Source organism: Anopheles stephensi, chromosome 2, assembly GCF_013141755.1.
Source record: "Anopheles stephensi strain Indian chromosome 2, UCI_ANSTEP_V1.0, whole genome shotgun sequence".
Taxonomy (NCBI): domain Eukaryota; kingdom Metazoa; phylum Arthropoda; class Insecta; order Diptera; family Culicidae; genus Anopheles; species Anopheles stephensi.
The window spans coordinates 47,744,487-47,765,299 of record NC_050202.1 but is presented as its reverse complement, the minus strand read 5'-3'; the positions used below and the strand labels follow the sequence as shown (position 1 = coordinate 47,765,299).

Here is a 20,813-nt window from a genome sequence, read left to right as displayed (position 1 = left end):
GTTAGCTCACGTACGCCATGATTAAACACTGTACATCACGCAAAAGGAAATCCGGCCACAACGGTTAAAGCTCGTTGAGCATGTTGGTCGATGATGTAGGTGGCATGATCCGAAGAAAACTCCATCAGCTTTGCCATAGACCGCGATCTTATCCACCTTCGCCGCAGGGGACATCACGATAAGGGTCGGTCATCGCAATCGGCTGCCGATGAGTTGATGGTTTATTTTCTGCTTTAATGACAGTTCCGACCCAGACACAGAACATACCGGGGCGGCATGTATAAATGCTCTGGAATAAAGGGAGCGAATATCGGTAAGAGCTCTCCGTCCGCACGAAATCACTTTCCCGCCTTGCTTAGCTTCGTTCTGCAGCTCCGTATTCGGGCGGAAGTTTTGCGGATCCAATCTCATCACTTGGGGATGTTTATAAAGTCCAAAACAAGGGAGATAAACCTTTTAAGTGCGCGCGGTTACATTATACGCCCTCGTTTCTACCTTCCGTGTGTGGATTCCTATTAAGAATGGGGTGAGTCTGGAAGCTCCCAAAACCGTATAGAGATGTGAGTCAATCCCAACCCGGTGGTGGAAAAGTGATTTGATTTGATCCATTAATTATACACCGTGGAAGGACAATCGGGTGAGTGTTTTACAGGGAGGCATCCCTGTTTCGCATTCGATGGCAGGCCGCATCAGCGGGAAGGTTTAAAAAAACAATCAACAGAATTGATCCATTCCATGGAATGGGCTGTGAGAAATTGATTTGATGAGATGGGCTGGGTGAATCTTGGAAGGTTAGTAAGTCATCGGCGGGCATGCCCGATCACCCTCCGCAATCGAGATAAAGTTGTTCGAGATGGCGAGATGGGCTGGAGGAGAAAGTGAAATGTCTGATGCTTTGAGACCGTTGAAAAAACAAATAAACATTCTCATTTAGTCGGTCGGTCGGAGAATTGGGTGGTCAGCTAGTAATTAGCTGGCGGAGCTTCTAGCAAGCTAGTATGAACGCACGGACGCCACCGGATGCTTTCTTTTAATCTGTGGATAATGGTTCGGGGCAAGATCGATATCGATGGTGGTGATGATGGTGGGCCTGATTTAAAATCGATCAACTGCACTATAACTGCTACCACTCTGGGCCCTTTCCCATGAAATTTTGTTAGCTGCTTGTGCGGCGCTATAAGCGATTAGCGATCGTGACCTGTCGGAAGAGTTCATTCCAGCGAATGGACATGTATATTAACTGAATAAAATTGTATTCTGATGGATGGCTGGATGGCCGCCTCTTTCTCGGTAAAAATGCAGTACATCTTAGCAAAAGAGCTATTATTTGGCATGACATTTATACAGTTTTAATTTAGCAAGGTATACAAACAGTGCTCTTGTAGTAAAATAGTCCTAAAATCAGATAGTCTTCACATAGAATATGAATCTTTTACCATTCTTGATCACTACTATTATTGATTTAGCTATAAAGTGGTACAAAATATCTCTGTGACATTAATCACTTTAGTTTTGAGATGATGCAGGTCCGAGGATAAAATCTCATCTGGACCGTCGATAAAGCATCATAGAATACTTATGGAATGCACTTTCCGACGTTTTTCAGACATTTTTCAACCTGTTTAATTTCCAGTAACAAGGCTTGCTCAAAAGTATGTTTGATTTTATTTTTAACAAGCATTTTCTTACCATGAGTCTTCAAAATCATTGCCCATCTCTCTCTCTCTCTCTCTCTCTCTCTCTCTCTCTCTCTCTCTCTCTCTCTTTCTCCTCTTGGCCAAACGACCTCTTATTAGATCATACCCGCCACTTCTGGCTTGATATCACGTAGTTGAGTTGAGGACTGACTAATCACTACGGGGGAACGGTCTGGATGGGATATGAACCACTCTACCACCAAGCCTCCCACAAATCCAACTACGTGGTATTATTAAGTCTAGCAAGCCAAAACTGGCACGCATGACCTTAAAGGATTGTTAAGGAAGGAAGAAAGAGAGATGGGCAGATATTTTGGTGACAGAAACGGCTTGCTAAATATAACATCAATTATACTTTTGGACTACCCATATAACTACGAAAATATTTTCATAAACCTCGGGAAGTTTTAAGTTGTATGGAAGGCATAGCAAGCTATTTTAATAGCCATTAATTCACCCAGTTTTCCAAATGTTTGGTAGTATTTCAATTTGTTTTAAGGAAAAATCGAACGCCATAAGATAAAAGGGGCTCTGCATTCAGTAACTTCAACAAATAATTCTTTTCCATAAGTTGAATTACTGGCTAGATGCTGGCAATCCTCCTCATCGATAGGTACAGACGCTAAAATACAGAACAGAGCTCTCACGATCTCCCTTACTGCCAGGAATGATCTGCAATTTGATGTGCATGTCTCTAAAGTCGAGAACACCACAATATATATTTTTATCAGATAAGTGTTTACCTTATTTTCCTAAAAAAACGGACTGGCTGTATAGCAAAGGAATTTTGAAGTTGTTAGAATAGTTAGAAGATTCCCGGAGTTACTGATTTATCAGCTACTTGTATTAAACCACCAAGTGGATGATGAATATTACCCGACAACACTTATTGGCAAGATTAGTATCGGGAACTACTCCACAACACACATAATTTGTTGAAGATTGGCCCCAAAGTGTCCTTGAATCTCACCACTCACTTTTGAAAACCCTACTTTACACACAAATATTCTTCTCCTACTTATCAGTCACAAATGACCGAAACTACTACGCTCGCGTGTCAAGAGTGCGTGCAGCCAATCAACCACTGCGTCTCTTACTGCGAGAGTTTAATGACAGCCGTGTGACAAGTGTTTACATTCGGAGCCATACATTCCCAATGACGCGTTCCTATCAACCAGCCAGCCAGCCAGCCAGCCAGCCAAGATCCCCCGGCTTAGAAAGTGAAAGACGAGAACGGGTCAGCTAGCTTTCGACGAAAGAACACTCGAAACACCGTGCGGAGGGTGAAAAATAATCAGTCAAGCTTAGCCGAAACACTGGCCGTGCTAAACCGCACTTGGATGTCACAGCTATCGGTGATGCCGCCGGTCTGCGTTCTGGACCCCCTCGCTGGAATGCAGAAGAAGGGGTTTTGCTCAAGAGCGATGTAAAGTGACGTTCGGGGCCGGATTCGGTTGGTTGCGGTGGTGGAATCCATATAAGGAAGAGAACCGAGAAAAATGTAACCGGAGTGAGATTCCGCGCTCGGGATGGGTGCAAAGACATCCCGGGCTGAACCAACAAAAACAAGAACTGGGACGGTAGGACGCGGCAAAAGGAGATTAAGATATTATCTGTCCGAACTTTTAAATGTGGGTCTGTAACATTTCTCCGCCTGTGTTCGGGAACGCCGATATGGGAACGGTTCCGTTCCTCATGGAACTTCATCGTAGGTCACCTAGTCATGAGTCTAGAACCCCTTTTTTCTTTGCCCACTTTCTCTCTCTATCTCTCTTTCCCAGGAACAGGACCGCCCCAAAGGATTGAAGGGATTAGAATACGGTCCACCGAAATGATCTGTTAGACAGTTCCACTGACAGCGTAACCGGTCAAGCTTGTTATTACTTTCGATCGAACTTGCCCTCAATCACCGGCATCGGCCCGACCCGACCCGACGCACAGGGTCACTGACCGGCTAAACGGCGGGGGGTTCATTGAAGACTTCCCAAGCGAAGGATAATCGAACCCAACGAGTTCCCAAAATAAAAAAAATGCATTTCAGATGCAACAACGGCAGGGCAGGATTTTTGTTTTCTATATTTTTTAGTATTTAATCATGATGGCTTACATTAATTGCTGACACATTGACTAATACATGTAAGATAGTGTAGAATAAGGAAGTTGGATCGCCTATTTCTCCCCCCTCTCTATCTCTCTCTCTCTCTTTCTCTTCGTAACTGCACCGGAATGCATTCCGATCGTTGCAACACACATCGCTTTCTCTTTCAAAGTGTGCCTGTATGGCACCACGAGTCTGGCTCGGCGAGTTCCGATCCATGGAACAACCGAAGCTCTCGGCTAATTAAGGCCCGCCGAGTTGTTTTTGAGAACAACCGGTCGAAGGACTCAAAACGAGTCATAATGTAAGCTAAATTTATACCACAAACAGGCTCAAATTTACAGTTGAGCCGATCAGCGAATCACTAGCCGTTCCCGTTCTTAACGCTCACCCAAATCTAGCGTCATAGATTTAAGGCTTAAACGAACTGCTTTGCTTGGTTTTGTAATGCCGCTTTCGTTTCACGGTTCCACTCGGTCCAGCACCCAGTTCGGCTGTGTGACGCACACGGGGTTTGGGGTGCAATAAACATAACCTCCATTGTAAATGCACCATAATCGTAGAATTTAAGTGTTATGGTGGTAACGTTTAAAATGGAACGCGTGAAGCGCATAAAACAGGCTTCGAGCCCGTACCACGTTCGAGCCCGGAGAATAAGAAGAAGAAAGAAATACGAGTGCCGGGTCCGCTGTAGGATACTAAATCATTCTAAATCTATTTCCTATTGTGAGAAAGCGGATCGAGCTGTGTTTTTTTTTCGTTTTGGAAGGAGAGCAGGCAAGCTTGGTTGTTCTTTTGAGATGTAAAATAGAAAAAATCCAGTGGTGAAGTGAGCCCGTGATTGCCCACACTCTTATGTAATGTTGTAAAACGGTGTCGGACTTATAATAATCCGCACGAGTTACAGTTTTACAGCCTCATTTGAATGGTAGTTCAATGGGTAGGTAAAAGCGCTAAGCTATTATAAGCACAGGACTGGTTTATTGGTGAGCTTTAGCAGGTGTGTAAAGTACGATTATGTGAATTGTTGAAATGTGTCGGCAGGTAAAGGCGTTAAGGTTAATCTTCTTATACACTGTCCCGTTACAAAAAGGCAAGAAATATTGGCGTTTTTTTTTCTTTGCGCGTAGGTTGCAGCTAATCGTGACCGGCCAAATTGAATAGAAAACACGACAAAAAATGCATGGTTTGAAAAATTCGACCATTTACGTGCTTAAATCTCGTGTCTCCCTTTCACTGGATTGCATATTTACCTGATGGTAGTTGAACCATAAAGCTAGACAGCTATTAAGCCAATCTCATAGCCAAAACGTCGGCTTTAAAATTAAAAGGGGAAAATACATAATTTTTTTAAACAGATTTATAAATTTTTAACTCCTTCTTTCAAGATGATTCCACATGTAATGTAAATCTAAGCTTTGATTCGATTTTTATGCAGAATTATTAGGGATGACCGATGTGTATTAAAAAGTAGATCTTTCTTTAAAGATAACTCGTCTAAAGCGCACAGTGGAACCGCAAAGGTCAAATAATAGGTAGATTTTTTTCTTTATTAGTTTTAAAAGATTGAATAAATATAATAATACGTATAAATGTAAATAAATAAATAAAAAATAATAAAATAATACTTATAAAAATCCTGCAATCTTATTTTATTGTATAATATGGGTTAGCTGCCTAACTAAGTAATTTTTTTTGAAAATCGGCTACATTACCTACATTTTACGATTTTAAAACATTAGCTGGTCTCGTCACTGTACAAACAATACGACCAGTTAGATAAGATCTTTAAAGTATAACAGCACAGCATAAATAAAACGCCTTGAGATGAAAATTCATACCCACGGGGAAAAAATATTCAGCGTTACATTTAAGAAATGAGACAGTTACATTTTAAGCAAAATAAGAAACCCTAAACAAAATTTTCGATATAAAAATTTAATGTCTGTCCCTCTTAAAAGGGATGCTTTTTTATTGACCTCAGGACAGGCCGTATTGCTATATAGATAATGCTTATGCCACAACGAAATAATTTTATTAAAAGGACTGTTACATTTTATCCTATATGTCCGCTTTTTGTACCACAGTGCGGTTGAGAAATAGGATAGAAATTTAGCTGTTCCCGTTTGATTAAACTTCTGGTGGATGCTATTTAGTTAATTTCCATGAAAAAATAAGGATATTTCTATTTCTTCATCTATTTATTTGAGAAAGAAAAATATACTAAGAAAATGCAGAAAATATGGTATTCGGATGTGTGAGTTTCACCTTCATTAATTTTTTCCCACAATCTTTGGATCGCATCCAGGCTCTAGAAATTTTGTGACCCTTCGTCTTAACTACCCTGCTAAACGGTAGAGCTTGAGTTAGCCAGATTATGCAATCGGAATGTCACGTCTGCCCTGCGCCGGGCCTCCCAGCGCCAAATGTGTCACATCGAGCGAAAGCGGAAACACTCGCAAGACAATGAAACGAAGCGAACGTAAGTTTCCGTCGCATTTCGCTCATGTCTTCGGAGGGTCCTACACCAGAGGCGACTCTGCAAGGAAGGTCACTTTTGCTACCCTTTTCTGATATCTGATATGCGGGAAGGCTCTAGGGGGAAAAAAACACTGCAAAAGCCCTCCCCATTCCAATGGCTATCGAATGGCAGCTCAACGAAATGCATTGAAATGATCCATTTTGACTACATGCTAGGGTGTCGGTATGATCTTGTAATGCTTGTATTTAAAGCACATCCTGTGCCACCGACAGCATCAGTGTCGTTTGTGAGCTCTTGCCTCTTAGATATATAGAGAGAGAGAGCCTGTTTTAATAACTACATCGAAGAAAGACTAGCAACGCGTCTTCCAACCATGAATCTACAGCAAGTTGTCCTAAGTCTCGGCGTGTTTACTACACTTCTACGCGATCGGTGCTATGGCGATGATGACACCGAACAGTGAGTCATCGCTTGTCGCCCCCTTTCACCTTATTCTAATAATTACCTCCTTATCGCCAGTGTCCACATAAAACTTCACGTTCCCGAAATCATCAACCGACACGTCCACGTAAAGACGAAGTACATGCACGTGTACCATCCGAAAAAGGTCGTCCAGGGGATGCCGCCAACGTTCGTCGATCAGCAACCGATGGCGCTCGACCACGGCATGTGGATGCCGTCCGGTGCGCTTCCCTCCGGCATGGTTTCTTCCCCCTCGTCGGCCCTCTCGTCAGCCTCCTCCTCAGCCATGGCTGCAGCTGCGGCCGCCTCCCTATCCTCGATGGTACAGGACAAACTGTCGACGCAGCTAGCCCAGGAGCTGATGATGCGCTACCGCAATCTGGACGCACCGGCCGTGGGTGGAATGGCCGACTTACGCGATGCTACCACTCCCGATGCTTCCGACTATCTGCGGGACTACTACCGGCAGCAGCGGAAGCTGTCCGATCAGCTAATGCTGCAGGAAGCGATGCAGTTGCCGAACTTTGCGCAAACCAAGTACCTGTCCAATATGGGGTACAACTGGGACAAGTCGTTCGGTGTGAAGTCGAGCGACGGTGAAAAGTCTACCCTGCTTCCGAAGAAGTCGAAAAAGAAGAAGGCGTATGGCAATCTGTAGCTGTTCTTCGGGGAGAAACTACGTTGTTAAAGTTGAATTTGTTATGCTGTTATTTGTTGTTGATGTTGGGAGTGATATTTAAATAAAGTATTGATTATTTCGTAATAATGTGCGATTATTTTATTTGAAAAGTTTCATAAATATTTTTAAGCCATAGCAAAATTTTGTCAGGAAAGATTGTGGAGAAGCAATTTTTTTGTAGGCTTACAAATTTACTGTTCTATTCTTCTTTTCTATATATTTACTTAATCTTAATAATATCGCGCATTTCTTGCTTAATTAGTTATTTTCCTTATAAATTGAGATATTTTTTAAATACTGTTACAAATTAAACCTTAAACTGTATTATTCAATGTTGATGTATAGAAATTCAAAAAACAATGAAGCTAAATGAAATTGCTTTAAAAAATTTTAAGATTAAAACAAAATGAAGTAAATAAAAAAAATTAAAAAAAATAAAAAAAAATAAAAATAAACCTCAAACATTTTTAAAATACCGTCATCATTTTTTTTTATTCATAAAGAACGGCCTGGCCGTATTGCTTACCGTCATCATTAATTAGTAAATAAAATAAACAATTTTGTTGAATAATTTTTTAAAAAAGCTAATTACACAAAACTTCTTAACTATAAAAAACAAAGAAAATTACAACATTATTTTTAATTTTTATTAATAAATAAATAAAATCCAGTAATTGATTTTATACTCGGGCAGGTCAAGTACCAAACCAAAGATTAAATATTTAATAAAGTGACTGAATACTTTACTAAGAATAAAACATAACAAATTTCACATAAACATGTCTTCGTCTTCTTCTTCTTTGGCACAACAACCTCTAGAGGTCTCGGCCATTTTTGGCTTTCTGTGACTTAATTTTTAATCCATCGTTATTAAGATTCTACTTTTAAATTCATCGCGTACGACATTTAACACAACGTTTTTTCATAAATCGACGATCTAAATAGACATTTAAAATAATTTGTTAAATTAGCTATAATTAGTATGTCATCCCCAAAAACCAAATAGTCGCATTAACATGCACGCTTACAGTCAAAGTGTTCACTCGATTCCAATTTAATTTAATCAAATACAATTAACCAAAATCACATGCTGCTGCACTTGAACGTTTGGTACGATTAGCCACAGCTGATCAGCTGTAGCAGTACGGTTCGGTGCATCCGATTTACCCGTACAGCTGATTGTCACGTTCAATCTCTTATGCAACTTAAAAACTGCCTCGCTTTACTCGCACCGTTCATCCAAGCGAGGAAAAATGCACCGGCAAGTTATGCGTACGATCGCACAGTGTCACGGTGAAGCATAAAAAGGCACGAGCTGGCGAATGTCAATGACTGTGACCGGGCGTCATGGACTGACGAGTTTTCCTTACCACCGATCGTTTCTGCTTCAAGCCCGGGAAGGTCACGAACGTATTAAACTCTGCAATGAAAGTTTGTCACTGTCCGAAATTCAATTCCTGCCGGTTGCGTGAAAATGTATCTCCGGGCAAGTGTCTTAAATTTCTTCCCTTGGCTGGAAACTGTTTTAAGACACCGATTTCAACGGTTTCATCAGGTGCGAGTATAAATGCAGCTGGCTAATGCAACGTTAGAGTCAAAGCCATTCGATAAGCCGTCAAGATCTGGACACCTGTGGTACAAAGTGTCTTTGCGAGACAAAGCCATCACAATCTGAAGCGCCGCTTTCAACAGTCGGTTCTCCAACAAGTGCTCCAAGATGAAACAGCTATTGGTAAGGGATTCAGAATAATGTGCAAATGTACATCAACTTCAAAAACGTTTTATCCCATTTCTGTACACAGCCCATTGCGCTACTGTGGCTGATCGTTCTATGCAGTGTGTTGGTGCGCGTTGAGTCAGCAATCGCAGGCGATCGGTTGGTTTTCCACGTCCCAATCAACTACAAGAACGTTCACATGACCAAGACACGGGTGAAGCCGATTCATCATCGAACGTTCCAAAAGACGGACTATAAGCTGTTGGGCTATAGCATGGATAAACACGTTCATCCGATGGAGCAACAACAGCAGCACATGTCTCCGATGGAGTACCTCGCAAAGATGCAGATGTTAAGGTAACAAATTGTACTGGCGTGTAATATCATGTCAACTAATTTCTATTTCTCTTTAGCAGAGGATGACTCTTGAAAAACACGTACATCTATCGGATCAGTAGCGTTGGGGACGAAGATCTCCCACTCAGCAGCATTTTAAGTGAAATTCCGTGAATTCATATACATAATCGTACATGTCCTGCTTATCCTTATTGAGGGGCATTTACACAAACTAAATTGGTTTCAAACTTGAAAAACCCCCTGCAACATGATGATGACGGGATTTGAACGTACGATCGGACAGACCGAATCAACCGTTTATCCCGCACGGCTATGGAACTTCTACATCAGGGCAAGCGTTGTATACTCCTTTCATTCTTGTTACCAGTTGCGTAATTTACTATACCTATCCAGTTTTAAGTGTTCTTTATTCCCATTTGTTGATATGTGCATGTATGTAAAAATACGTTTTGTAAAATATAAAGCACTAAGTGTTATTTGTTTTATTTAATTTTTGAGTTTTATGATACTCTTGTAAATTGTTTTTGTCTTAAGTCATTGTTTGTTTTTCCATTTAACCATCTTATCAACAAACGAGTTTCAGTTGAATCAAGTCGATGAGCATTTCTCGGGAATTTCTCACATTTTGTAGGATTTTTTTGGGTTTTTTATATAGAATAACTATACCAGGAGGCGGTCCGGTGATCCTGCTGCCCCCTGAGGCGACAATTAACGCCGGTGTTCATACGACAGGACAGGGGTTCGTATCCTATCCAGATCGCTACAGGTACTTTGCTACAGGTAAAATCAAGTCATAAAAAAGCCAGAAAATGGCAGGCCGAGACCCCTGAAGGTTGTAGCACCACGGAAAAAGAAGAACAACAAAACAGGAAACATCCTACTCTATACATGTTCACACGACGACGATCAAATACCATCCTAGACCGCCTTCCCGTACGCAAGACTGACTATCCCGCTTCAAGTCGAACGAAGGAACAGAAACGTCCCTACTATATCGTGCCAACAGTACCAGTAAACACACTTTATCGAGGACGTTCACGGCCATAAGTCACTGCACTCTACGTGTTAAAACACTCGAAACACAAGCCAGCCCACCTGCGTACATATTTCCGGCCGGAGCACCGGAAATCGCCAACCAATCATCCGGTGCGTGCCGCACATACGCATAGCAGTTGCAGAAAGCACCATAACCGTCGGTCACCGGCGCTCATTCACCTTTCGCGATCCGAGCCGAACGATCGCGTGTGCGTTTGAAAATCGTTGCTAAACGATTATGTTATATTGTTTCCATTTGGTCTACCCGGTCGGCCTACCGCTCACAGCCGCATTCGATACATGGACTTTATTATTGCTCGATCAAATCGATCGCTCACACGCATACACGATTGTCACAGCGATTGTTGTACGGAGATTGTAGCAGACATTTGGCAGACTTCCTACGCTGTATGGTTCTGCGAAGCGTGAAGTGCATACGCTCGTTGCGGTACCAATGCACTTCCCGTCTACTTATCTTGCCTTTCCTTAGCGTGCACACAAACACACACACGCACACACAAACTCACACGTTGCGATGACCGATTGGATGCACTTTTCTTAGGATGGCTGGGCTTCGATGTTACCTTTCGCTCTCACTAATGCGCCTGTTTCTAGTTTTCCGCACGACATTCAAGGTAACATGCAACGGGGCAAAAAAACACACACCCACACGCGGTACAATAAATGCTCAAGTTAAACACGAAATGAAAATGAGAGTTTCCGAGAAAATTGGCGATGGTGTTCGTGTGGATGGGGGAGCGACAACAAAGAAAAAAGCGAAAGGAGTTTCGGACTTTCTTGCCCCGGCACTTATCGTGCGTATCGATCGGCACCTATTGTTGGGGCTTTTTCAAAAGGTGGTGTAAGGATCGTTCCATTATTGGGAGCAATACAGAAGGGGATCAGGTTCGAGGTTCATATAATGAAGTGGATTAACTATAAACATATCTTTAGAAAATTTTCTTCCTGACTTAAAGACCTATGAGCTGATGTCTGCTATGTAATGGCTTACAAGTCTTAATGACACCACCATGTGACCATGACCATGACACCATGTGATCCCCGGTCCTATCGCTATCTTATGTGCCAACAGACCCATTATTTAGAAAAAAGATGGATACTTAGACTTAAATGTTGAGGATTTTTGGGATAGACTATAAATATTATAGCCGTTTCTAGACACTGTTCAACATAAAGAACACTGTTCAAGAACATGTGTAGGACCTTTTGCTATATGTGCCACTGACACCAATATGTTCAACTGGAAGACGAATTGTTACTTCAATAAAGCGTTATACCGAGATAAATTAGCTCCAGCTATTTTTGGACATTGTTCAAAATTAGGTGGACAATGGTCTGGTAACACTGGACTCTTTCGTACTTTCTTCTCCGTGTTTAAGATAATGTGGTAAAGTCTCAGATTAACTAGATTAGATTAACTCAGATTAACAGAACTCTGTACAATTCTACCTTGGATTGGCCACTTCATTTTAAACAGAGTGAGTCACCAGAAAGTGAGCCAGAATCAAGCTCTATTTGTAAATGTGTCCATCACCAATATTACCACTATTTCGTGATACGTGGAGAAGGTGCAAAAGATCCTAATAACGTTCCTCTTCATCCTAAACAGAAATCCAGAAATGTTTCAGCCACTTCTACCTCATCACCAAAACTCGGTTTCTTAAACCCTTCTCTCATTACACTTACCCAAATAAGTCAACCAATCAACTGGTTACCAACTGTTGTTTCCCTTACTTACACCGCTTTGGCAGACACCTCACACACGCCACCGCCTGTCGTTGGAAAAACAGAATAGTTACCCCGTGTTGGGGTAACACTAAATGAGCCTCCCCGATACACGGCACCCTCGATACGCGAATTTTGCCTTTCATCGTATGGTGTGTTGTTTCCTTCCGTTTTGTGTTTTGTATCCGCCCATTAGATACTTAGGGCGTGCAGCAGGTGTGAATTCTTCCTAAATACTGTAACGGTAGCATCACACACACACACACACACACATCGGCCATTAACCGACACACGTTGGGTGGGGTCTCATGCCATACGGAGTGGGGTACGATAGGGATCGCTGTTGGGCGTTTGTGCGAGGATCGGAACTAGCCGACAATTAGCTAAGTTATAAAAACACTAGCCATCCGATGCTTCCGAAGCAATCGCGTCTAGTCCGGTGAGCACGCGCGATCAAGAGACTCTCGGGTGTTGCAATTTTTCACCCGCTAAAGAGCAGTTGAGCTTTGGTGAATTAGTGGTCGACACGGTGATCGTGTTTGTTTGTGTGGTAGTTGGTGGTTATAGCAATAAGTGTTTCCCAAAATGATGGTACCCATCCGGTGGCAGAGCAGCTCCCGGAGGACTGTAGGTGTCCTTGAAGAGTGTGGAGACATCGTGGCCAAACTGACGTCTTCTTCTGTATTTACAGTGCAGCATTCATGTTGTGTTGCTGTTGGTTCTTCTGCTGACAGGAGTGCTAGCTAGTGGGAGTCGTGTGAGGTAAGACCATGTCCAGAAATCCTAACAATGTCGTTCAGTTTCGTCTGTTAAACTTGGCCATATTCCCAACTCTCCGCCAGATCCAAAAAGCATAGATCATCACGCGGTACAACCGCAGTAGGACGCTGGCAATCAAGAACGTCTACCGACGGAACATCCAACGCAATCCACGAGCTCGGCTCGGCAAAGCCTGCACCCTTCTCGAAACCAGCCCATACGAGCGGTGGCCCAAAGAAACGGTCCTACTATATCCCCACGGTGACCAACCTGGAGAACAACCTGCAGCACTTCATCAACAACCTCAAAACGGGCATCGGTGCATCAAAGCTTGCCCATGCAGTGAACGGTGTAACCGGAGCCATCCAACAGGCCGTCTCGATGCCCGGACACGGACCAATCAACCTGCTCGGTAGTCACCGACCGGTGGCGGGCATACACAACGCGGCCGGTTACTATTCCAACGCCAACGAGCTACGGTACGGACAACCGTTCACCAAGCAAGCGGGCGGTCACTACAAAACGTCAGCTCCCGTCACCTATGGCAAGAAAAGCGTGCAGGGGCCGAAACGTGGCCGACACCAGTCGGCAGCTGCGTCACCACCCGGGAAGTACGATTCGTTAATGTCCGATTTGGGCATCTCCGGTTACAAACACTTCGAGAACGCCGTCATCCGGGATTTGGAGCGTCGTGAAGAGCTTAAGGTGGAGGCCACCATACATTCGCTGTTCCCGGATGCAAGCGATGATGATTGGCGACCGATTGCTTCCATCAAGAAGACGCCACTCACGAGCGGAGTCGTTCGTGGTACAGCGCCGGAACTTTCCGAGTCGAAGATCGTTACCTCGTTGACGGCTGTGCCGGCCGAAAAGCGTCCTCAAGAGACGGCTGTACGAAGTGCGAAGCCGAAACCAACAGTTACCGGTGTAAGTTCCGGAGTTCGGTACGGTTTGACGAGTACTTCCGTTAGTCCCAAATCGACGATTGCTCCGAGTCCGAAGCATCGTTCTAAGACAGCCTCACTTGGGAAGGAAAAACGGACGAAGGATCGTGTTAAATGTTGGAACTGTGTCCCGTCTACCTCTGGTACGGTGTCCGCTCGGCAGCCTTCGTCCGTAACGTATTCCACCACACCGAAACAAACGTCAGCAGCTGGTGGTGCCCAGTCGCAACGCTTCGGTCCTACGTACGACGCGACAATGTTCTACGGTAATAATGGTAAAGCACCGGCAGCGGTAGCACAGTCCTACAGCAATGTGGAGATCCAGTACAACAATCGCACCATCGCTCCGCCTACGTTCGCCGTTAGTCCCTGGACACAGGTGGCATCCGTTGGGCAGGAAGAGGTTAGCACCCAATCTGCCCCACCCGTTACCACCTTCACCGCACTCTCGGAACCATCGTCCAGCGTCAGTACCAGCAGCGGGCTGGCAAACTTCTACAGTACTGGCGTAAAGAAGAGCTACACCAAAACGCCCAAACCGTACGTGCCGGGAACGGCGTACGTGGGACAGGGTGATGCCACGGTTACTTCGACCACCACTCACAAACCGACTGGCGGCTCGCAAGGGACGAAAGGTACGACCAAGAAACGAACAAACCATCACCACCACCACCACCATAACCACCACAACCGGTCAGAAACGGGCCCGTCCGTGACAAGCCTCCGCCGGGCGGTTGAGAAAACCGGTGACAGTGTCGTGGCCGGTTCGAGCAAAACCGAGCTGCGGGTGAAGAAAAAGTTCGACCCGAAGTACAGCCGCAATCGGGGCACGATCAAGTTTAAGGATGCGCTCGAGAAAAACCCGGACCACATTTACCGGTAGGGCGCTGGTCGTGGCAAGTTGGAAGGGAGAAGGTGATAGACCGTAACAGTAATTTGTTTGCCCGTAGCACTTAGCAATACGCAGAGATTCGGTGAAGATATGTATGGCGATATTAGTCGCCCGCTAGCAGAGCTAAAACCGGAGCCGGAGCCCCGTGCATGCATGGTGGCGATGGCTTTCAGACGTTATTTAATTTGTGTGCACCGCTTGTGTGCACGGCGAATCGCTTATTTATACACAGTAAATTATGTAAGGCTGTAAACCAAAGTGCGATCGCAGAGATTCGTTTTTGTGCGATCGAGATTTCCAACTCCGGGCTGCTATAAGTAGCCGACTGTTCTACTAGAGACTCTTTGTCGTTTCTTGCTCAGGAATGCTACAATTATAATTGTGCATCTGCATCTCTTCTCACCTCGTCTATTATACTAACTTTAGGTGCTTAAACAATAAATAAAATGGTTATTTTTATTATCCTTTTGGTTTGTGGTTGATTCTCTTAGAGAGTAGTCAGTTCTAGAAGATGCTGTTCGCTTATGTTGACTAATTTCTACAAATTTCATGTTGTATAAGCTTATCTACCGGAAATAATTTGCAGTCGTGTACGGAGAAGATTTCCTGTTTCATGTCATATCAGTCGACATTTTGATGAGCCTCGTCAACGTCCATTTAACTTCTTTTTATGAACAAATTAAACAAATGAAAGGAAATTTAAAAAGGACAACGAACAATCAGAGGCCTTAGGATTAGCCAGAGTTTTCCACAGATGCGCGAAAACAAATCATAATAGGAAAAAAATTCTTTCTTTAAGATTTCCTAAGGCAGATCGTCTAATCAGAGACCTGATCCGGTAATCTTATGTGAATTATATGATTGGATAACAGGAGTTAGCTCTCAAAGTTCACAAATCATGTTGACGATTTGGACTACCAGTTGGATGCTTCTCGATGTGACATGATCAAGCTGTTTCTGAAAGTTTCCTGAAAGCTTCGTGTCAAATAAAACTCGAAGATCCTTCACAGACTGTATCTGATCACTGCTCAAGTATATGGACTGTCGACGGACGGAGATCACGTGCAACATAACATACATTACTATCAGTATGTATGGACGCAGATTAGTCATTAACTCAAGTACATCAAGTAGATCAAGTAGAACATGGTAGAGCGTTACCACGAGGAATCGAACAAACTCTAGAAGTTGCTTAGTTGAGTATCGTCTTTCTGATGTATTTACTTCCAATATTTTATTGGTTGATTTTGGTGCGATACGATGGGACACCGTTCTTCATACGGCAGGTACCGGTTTCAAATCCGAGACCGTTTACTTCTAGCACGGATTGACTATTTGGCTACTTGGTATAATTAAGTCTAGAACCCATAAAATGACGGCGTTGTCTCGGAAGTCATTAAGCCAAGAAGATGATTCCTGATGTACACCTTTCCAGATATCTTTTCTCTTAAGCCTTGGAGCACCAAAATCGTCAAGGTTCATAGAAATATGTATGATTTAGGTTATTATCAAGAGCTTAAAGAGCTTTCCTCCGTAACGTTTGTAACGAGATTTGTAAGTTTTTTTATGGGACCTCCTTTCTTGGTCTAACGACCTCTTATCTTAAGACATGCAGGCCATTTCTGGCTTACTAGACATACATACACATAGTTGGATAGTCAGTTCTCACTATGAGAGAGAGGCCTAGAAGAAATTTGAACTCCGGTCCTGCCGTGAGATGGCCGGCGCCGCTGTCGCATCTACCACTGGGCCAGCCGGTGGGACGTAGTTGTGAATTAATTTCACCCTAACAAATATATAAAATTTAAAATAAATTTAGAGGCGATTTGGTCTGTATTCATCATGCTGAATCTTTTGTGTTTTATTAAATTATTTAATATGTGTTTTAAGGTACAAACACAAGTTCTTGATGGTGGAATTATGCAAGAAACAACCAGCAAAACGGATGTCCTACATTCTCAGCATTACAAGCAATGTGTATGATAAGCTGTAAGATAATGAAATTCGCGTTAGCCGCAATAGCACTTATGGTGTCGAAATACATAAAAGATTGATATATAGAAGAACTGGCATGTTTGAATTTGTGGGTGCAACATAGCAAGAACCGATTATCCTGAAAACCCTAAATTAATAATGAGGATCATTAAACGTACGTTTGGTACGTAATTTGATATTATGGGACATTATTGCTGCCTTTGCCTATTGCTGGAATAAAAAAAAAACTATAGTTAATGCTGGCGCAATGCGATTCGATATCTGGTATTGACATGAGAAAAACCAGAACAACCCGAGATAAAAAGTCTTTAGAATATTTTTACTGATCATTAAGTAGATATTTTGAAGCCTAGTCTGAATGAAAGTTGATTCCTAGTTGCTGTCAATATTTTTATTCGATAGGAAAGGCCTGGTCGTATTGCTAGTTGTCAAATATAAATAGAAATAATATTGAATGAAATACTTAACATATAAGTTGAATCAGCATGAATCAAATCACATTAAGGTCCTTAATGATTAAGTGATCGTGAACCCTCGCTGGCGTGCGATCTGTCACATGTCAGAAGTATTCTCAAAAACGTTGGAATTGAAATCTAGCATTGAGTGGATTGAGAGTCAACATCAATGCGTGGAAGAAGTAAAAATAGCAGGCTTCTTTAGACCTTCAGAAGATAAAATCCCGAGGACTAAGAAATGATCGATATGGACTTTATCAAGGATTAGGAGAACACTCAAGCAGTTAAACCAAATCCGAGCGAACATTTTTCACATACAAGTTAATTACACTATTTTTAGATGAGTTCCCAAAATAATATCTAATACGGCAAAAAACACATCTCAACAGTATCGAACAACAAAACGATATAGGAACGATTACAATGTAATTGAGGCACTGTTCTGTAATGACTGGCTTTTCCATGACTTCCGGCTGCCGTACCTGACGAACAAACCTACCCATCAGTTATCAAACTTCATCAGAGGGCGAATAAAAATCGAAATCGCCAATGTCTCTTCCAATTGCTAATTAATTTTCTCCCCGACGCAACATCGGCAATACTAATTAAGCCATTTTGTAGTGCGTTTAGTGAGTGTCATTGATCCCGTTGAGCCATGCTTGCCCGTGCACACTAGCTGCAACACGTTCACTCACTTTCGTTGTCCTTCTTCTCGCTGCCGTTACATCATCAACAAATCACTTCTCGCAACAAACTGCTACCTGGTGGCCGAGAAATAAATAAACCACAGCCAAAGGTACGGCTCACACCGCCGTCGATGTCGACCCACTTTAAGCTGCTGTTGCTGCTAGCGTTGTCTTGTCGTCTGTCGGTTATGATGATGATTTCGCTGCGGTCAGCATATCAGTGATGTGATTTTGTTTTCATTCCTTTTTTTTGTCTCCATAAACTTTTCAACTAAATGCCTGTCGCATGTCTGAATTGTTCAACCGGAATAGACTCGCCGTCAACACTTTGCCCATGTATGGGCGTCGCAGGATTTGAAATTGTTTCTTTTTTGTATGAAACACCGTTAGTGGTGGACGAGTTTTTCTTCTCCCCTTCCATATAGATACAAGACATGAGGGAAGTGGAGGAAACTGGAGTACGTTTTGCTCCCATAAAGGGAAGGTCCACTCGGATGAGACAGGCACAACCTTCACCTTTTGCGGAAGCGTACATAACATCTTCGTGCCGCAAGAAGCGGGCCATCGTAATAAGTGTTGCCAAAAAAAATCCCTTAATTTCCTATCATTATAAACTTTTCACTTAAAATACAACAAAAACCAAAAGAAATGTGAAACGCCTCATAACGAGAGCACATGAACATTAATTAACAAAAATACCTAAATAATAGCCCGAAGTACGAAAAAACGTAAGCATTTCCCTCTAGTATCTTCATGCCCAGCATGCCCAACCCAACAATGCATGCGTTCGGTCAAAATGGTTTAAAATTATATACAATTGACAATGGGCAATGTACGCCTGGTATCCGAGGTTCCAATTTTTGTACAGCACGATTTTCCTTCTTCTGCCTTTAAAATCTCGTGCCGTTTTACGCAATCATTTGCTGCCCCGCGTCAGAGCAAGAAGCATTTTTCCTTTGTGCCACTCTGAATGGCAAACCATCATCGGCGGCTGGCGCCATGCACATACGATGGTGGCGGGGTTTCCTTATTCGCGATGCGCGGGCAAAACAGTACTGACCTCTCCCGTACAAGCGCCGGCACTCAAGCACGATAAAGTGGGAGGCAAATAGGAGCAGTCCGGCTCCGGTGGGTAGCGTTTGATAGTGAAAGTGTACTCACATTACACGGTGCATGGATGACGCGTGGAAAATCGAAGACGAACCCATATCGCATCGGGTGTGTGCTGAAAGGAGAAGAAGAAGAAGAAAATTTAAATTTAAATCAGCATTTTAAACTAGAGGTACTGTTTAAGTTACAGACTTGTCCCTTAAGTAACCTAACATTATGACTCTCGTTACTTACCAAACCCACCAGCATATTATGGCCGGCGAGCAGAACAATAAAACGGTTTATCATTATGCAAGCGCAATCAGCGCTCTTCACCGAAAACAGAAGTGCATGTTTCGCTTTTCCCTTTCGCTTTTTGATCGCCTCTTTTTTTATTTCAAACCACCACCGGCCACCGGATCGTGCATTTGCGGAAACGGAAATTAATCACACCGGAATCTTGCACCGGCCCATTATTTCCCATTTTCAGCTCGTCGACCAGCAGCCGACGAGACAGCAGCACCAGCACCACAGACGGTGAGCGAAGAAAGACAGAAACAAAAAACCGATGATAACGAACCAGGTTTTTCTTGGCTAGGGGCGCGAGAAAATGATTGGCCGATGAGGGGGGAGTGGGTGTGAAATGGTGAAAAGTTGCAATTCGTAACCCAGTTAACGGTACAAACGGGTTTGTATCTAGTGGAATCGTGAGGGATTAAAGTGATGAGAAAAATGATCGATTTGTGATTTATTTAAAAAAAAAAAAGTTGTGATTTCAATTGAACTCTTCTTACTGTATTTATTGATTTTTTTGCATAAAATTAGGTTTGCTTTTTAGTATGAAATAAGGAAAATTATTGGAGAGCTTCTTCGACATGGATATCTAAATTTGCGATCGAAAGACTTCAACCAGTCACACACAAGCGACGAACCCCGTTAAAGTCACTTGTGGACCAAAACAAAAATAAACCACGCCGCTCTCATTAACGCCCAACCGGCAAACAAAAGCATTCGACTGTGGGCCAACAAATTGAAGTGTTTGATTTAGATGAACCACCGATTATGAGTCGCCGTTCGCCGATTTCTGACCGAACTGCACTGTCTGCTTGTTATGAGCGCCCGTACCGCGCATGGAAAAATCGAATAATATTATCGCATTTTAAGTGTCTCTCGCGAACAGCCATGTTTACCAAAAACCAAAAAGGGCTACATGGGAAACAACCGTGCGTAATGATGTGCGAAGATACACATCACAAATCACAACCACCGCATCGGTTACGAAACCTTTCGGGCGGAGAAATGGTGCCAACCGCTAGTTCGATAGTTCCGCGCGCGCGTTTGTGTGCTCGGTATGCAAAGCTGTTGCCCATGAAACAACGGCAAGACCGGGGACAATTAAAGGCAGCAGCAGAATTCACCGACACCAGTGTGCGCCTTTCCACTGATACGAAACGGACGGAAACTACCGTGGCCGAGGCTAGAGGACGACCGGCGAAAATGAGCGCTCGTAATTGATTACGTTTCCACGTGCGTGATTACGACGGTGCTTTTCACACCCAACACCTGTGATGGCCCCTGGGTGTAGTTTCGCTATCCATCTGACGTCTGATAAAATATTTGTTCGTAACCGGAAGGGACACACAGACGGACAGCATCACAAATGCGGAGAGCTTTTTTTCGACGATAAAGGCACGAAATTCAATTATTGCAGTTTATCGAT

At 43.2% G+C, this 20,813-nt stretch overlaps 4 protein-coding genes and 1 long non-coding RNA gene across 6 annotated transcripts in view; 4 read left to right on the top strand and 1 right to left on the bottom strand.

Moving 5' to 3' along the window:
* LOC118507070 overlaps positions 1-20,813 on the bottom strand; it is a 36,738-nt gene that overhangs the window by 9,524 nt on the left and 6,401 nt on the right. Inside the window, exon 2 of the mRNA XM_036045049.1 lies at positions 19,166-19,229. Coding sequence (XP_035900942.1) covers positions 19,166-19,229 — 64 coding nt within the window. The remainder of the gene's footprint in view (positions 1-19,165; positions 19,230-20,813) is intronic.
* LOC118507075 lies at positions 2,872-3,719 on the top strand. Its single transcript, XR_004905585.1, has 2 exons — positions 2,872-3,405; positions 3,479-3,719. It is a non-coding gene; the product is annotated as an uncharacterized LOC118507075 (long non-coding RNA).
* On the top strand, positions 6,488-7,813 carry LOC118507069. The gene is made up of 2 exons (XM_036045048.1): positions 6,488-6,736; positions 6,797-7,813. The coding sequence occupies exons 1-2, from the start codon at positions 6,651-6,653 to the stop codon at positions 7,395-7,397; spliced, it is 687 nt and encodes a 228-aa protein (XP_035900941.1). The 5' UTR covers positions 6,488-6,650; the 3' UTR covers positions 7,398-7,813.
* On the top strand, positions 8,213-11,372 carry LOC118507072. Of its 2 annotated transcripts, none has more exons than XM_036045052.1 (2): positions 8,213-9,492; positions 9,552-11,372. In XM_036045052.1, exons 1-2 carry the CDS (start codon positions 9,176-9,178, stop codon positions 9,556-9,558), a joined length of 324 nt encoding a protein of 107 aa, XP_035900945.1. In that variant the 5' UTR covers positions 8,213-9,175; the 3' UTR covers positions 9,559-11,372. The 2 variants fall into 2 exon arrangements, with proteins under 2 accessions (XP_035900945.1, XP_035900944.1); XM_036045051.1 differs by having other exon boundaries at positions 9,549-11,372.
* On the top strand, positions 12,571-15,328 carry LOC118507066. The gene is made up of 3 exons (XM_036045045.1): positions 12,571-12,900; positions 12,965-13,035; positions 13,116-15,328. The coding sequence occupies exons 1-3, from the start codon at positions 12,859-12,861 to the stop codon at positions 14,857-14,859; spliced, it is 1,857 nt and encodes a 618-aa protein (XP_035900938.1). The 5' UTR covers positions 12,571-12,858; the 3' UTR covers positions 14,860-15,328.

Coding starts and splice junctions, on each gene's coding strand:
- LOC118507072 (XM_036045051.1), top strand. CDS start 9,176: ATGTACATCAACTTCAAAAACGTTTTATCCCATTTCTGTACACAGCCC.
- LOC118507069 (XM_036045048.1), top strand. CDS start 6,651: ATGAATCTACAGCAAGTTGTCCTAAGTCTCGGCGTGTTTACTACACTT. Junction 6,737..6,796: donor GGCGATGATGACACCGAACA/GTGAGTCATCGC, acceptor CCTTATCGCCAG/TGTCCACATAAAACTTCACG.
- LOC118507066 (XM_036045045.1), top strand. CDS start 12,859: ATGATGGTACCCATCCGGTGGCAGAGCAGCTCCCGGAGGACT. Junction 12,901..12,964: donor AGAGCAGCTCCCGGAGGACT/GTAGGTGTCCTT, acceptor CTGTATTTACAG/TGCAGCATTCATGTTGTGTT. Junction 13,036..13,115: donor GCTAGTGGGAGTCGTGTGAG/GTAAGACCATGT, acceptor ACTCTCCGCCAG/ATCCAAAAAGCATAGATCAT.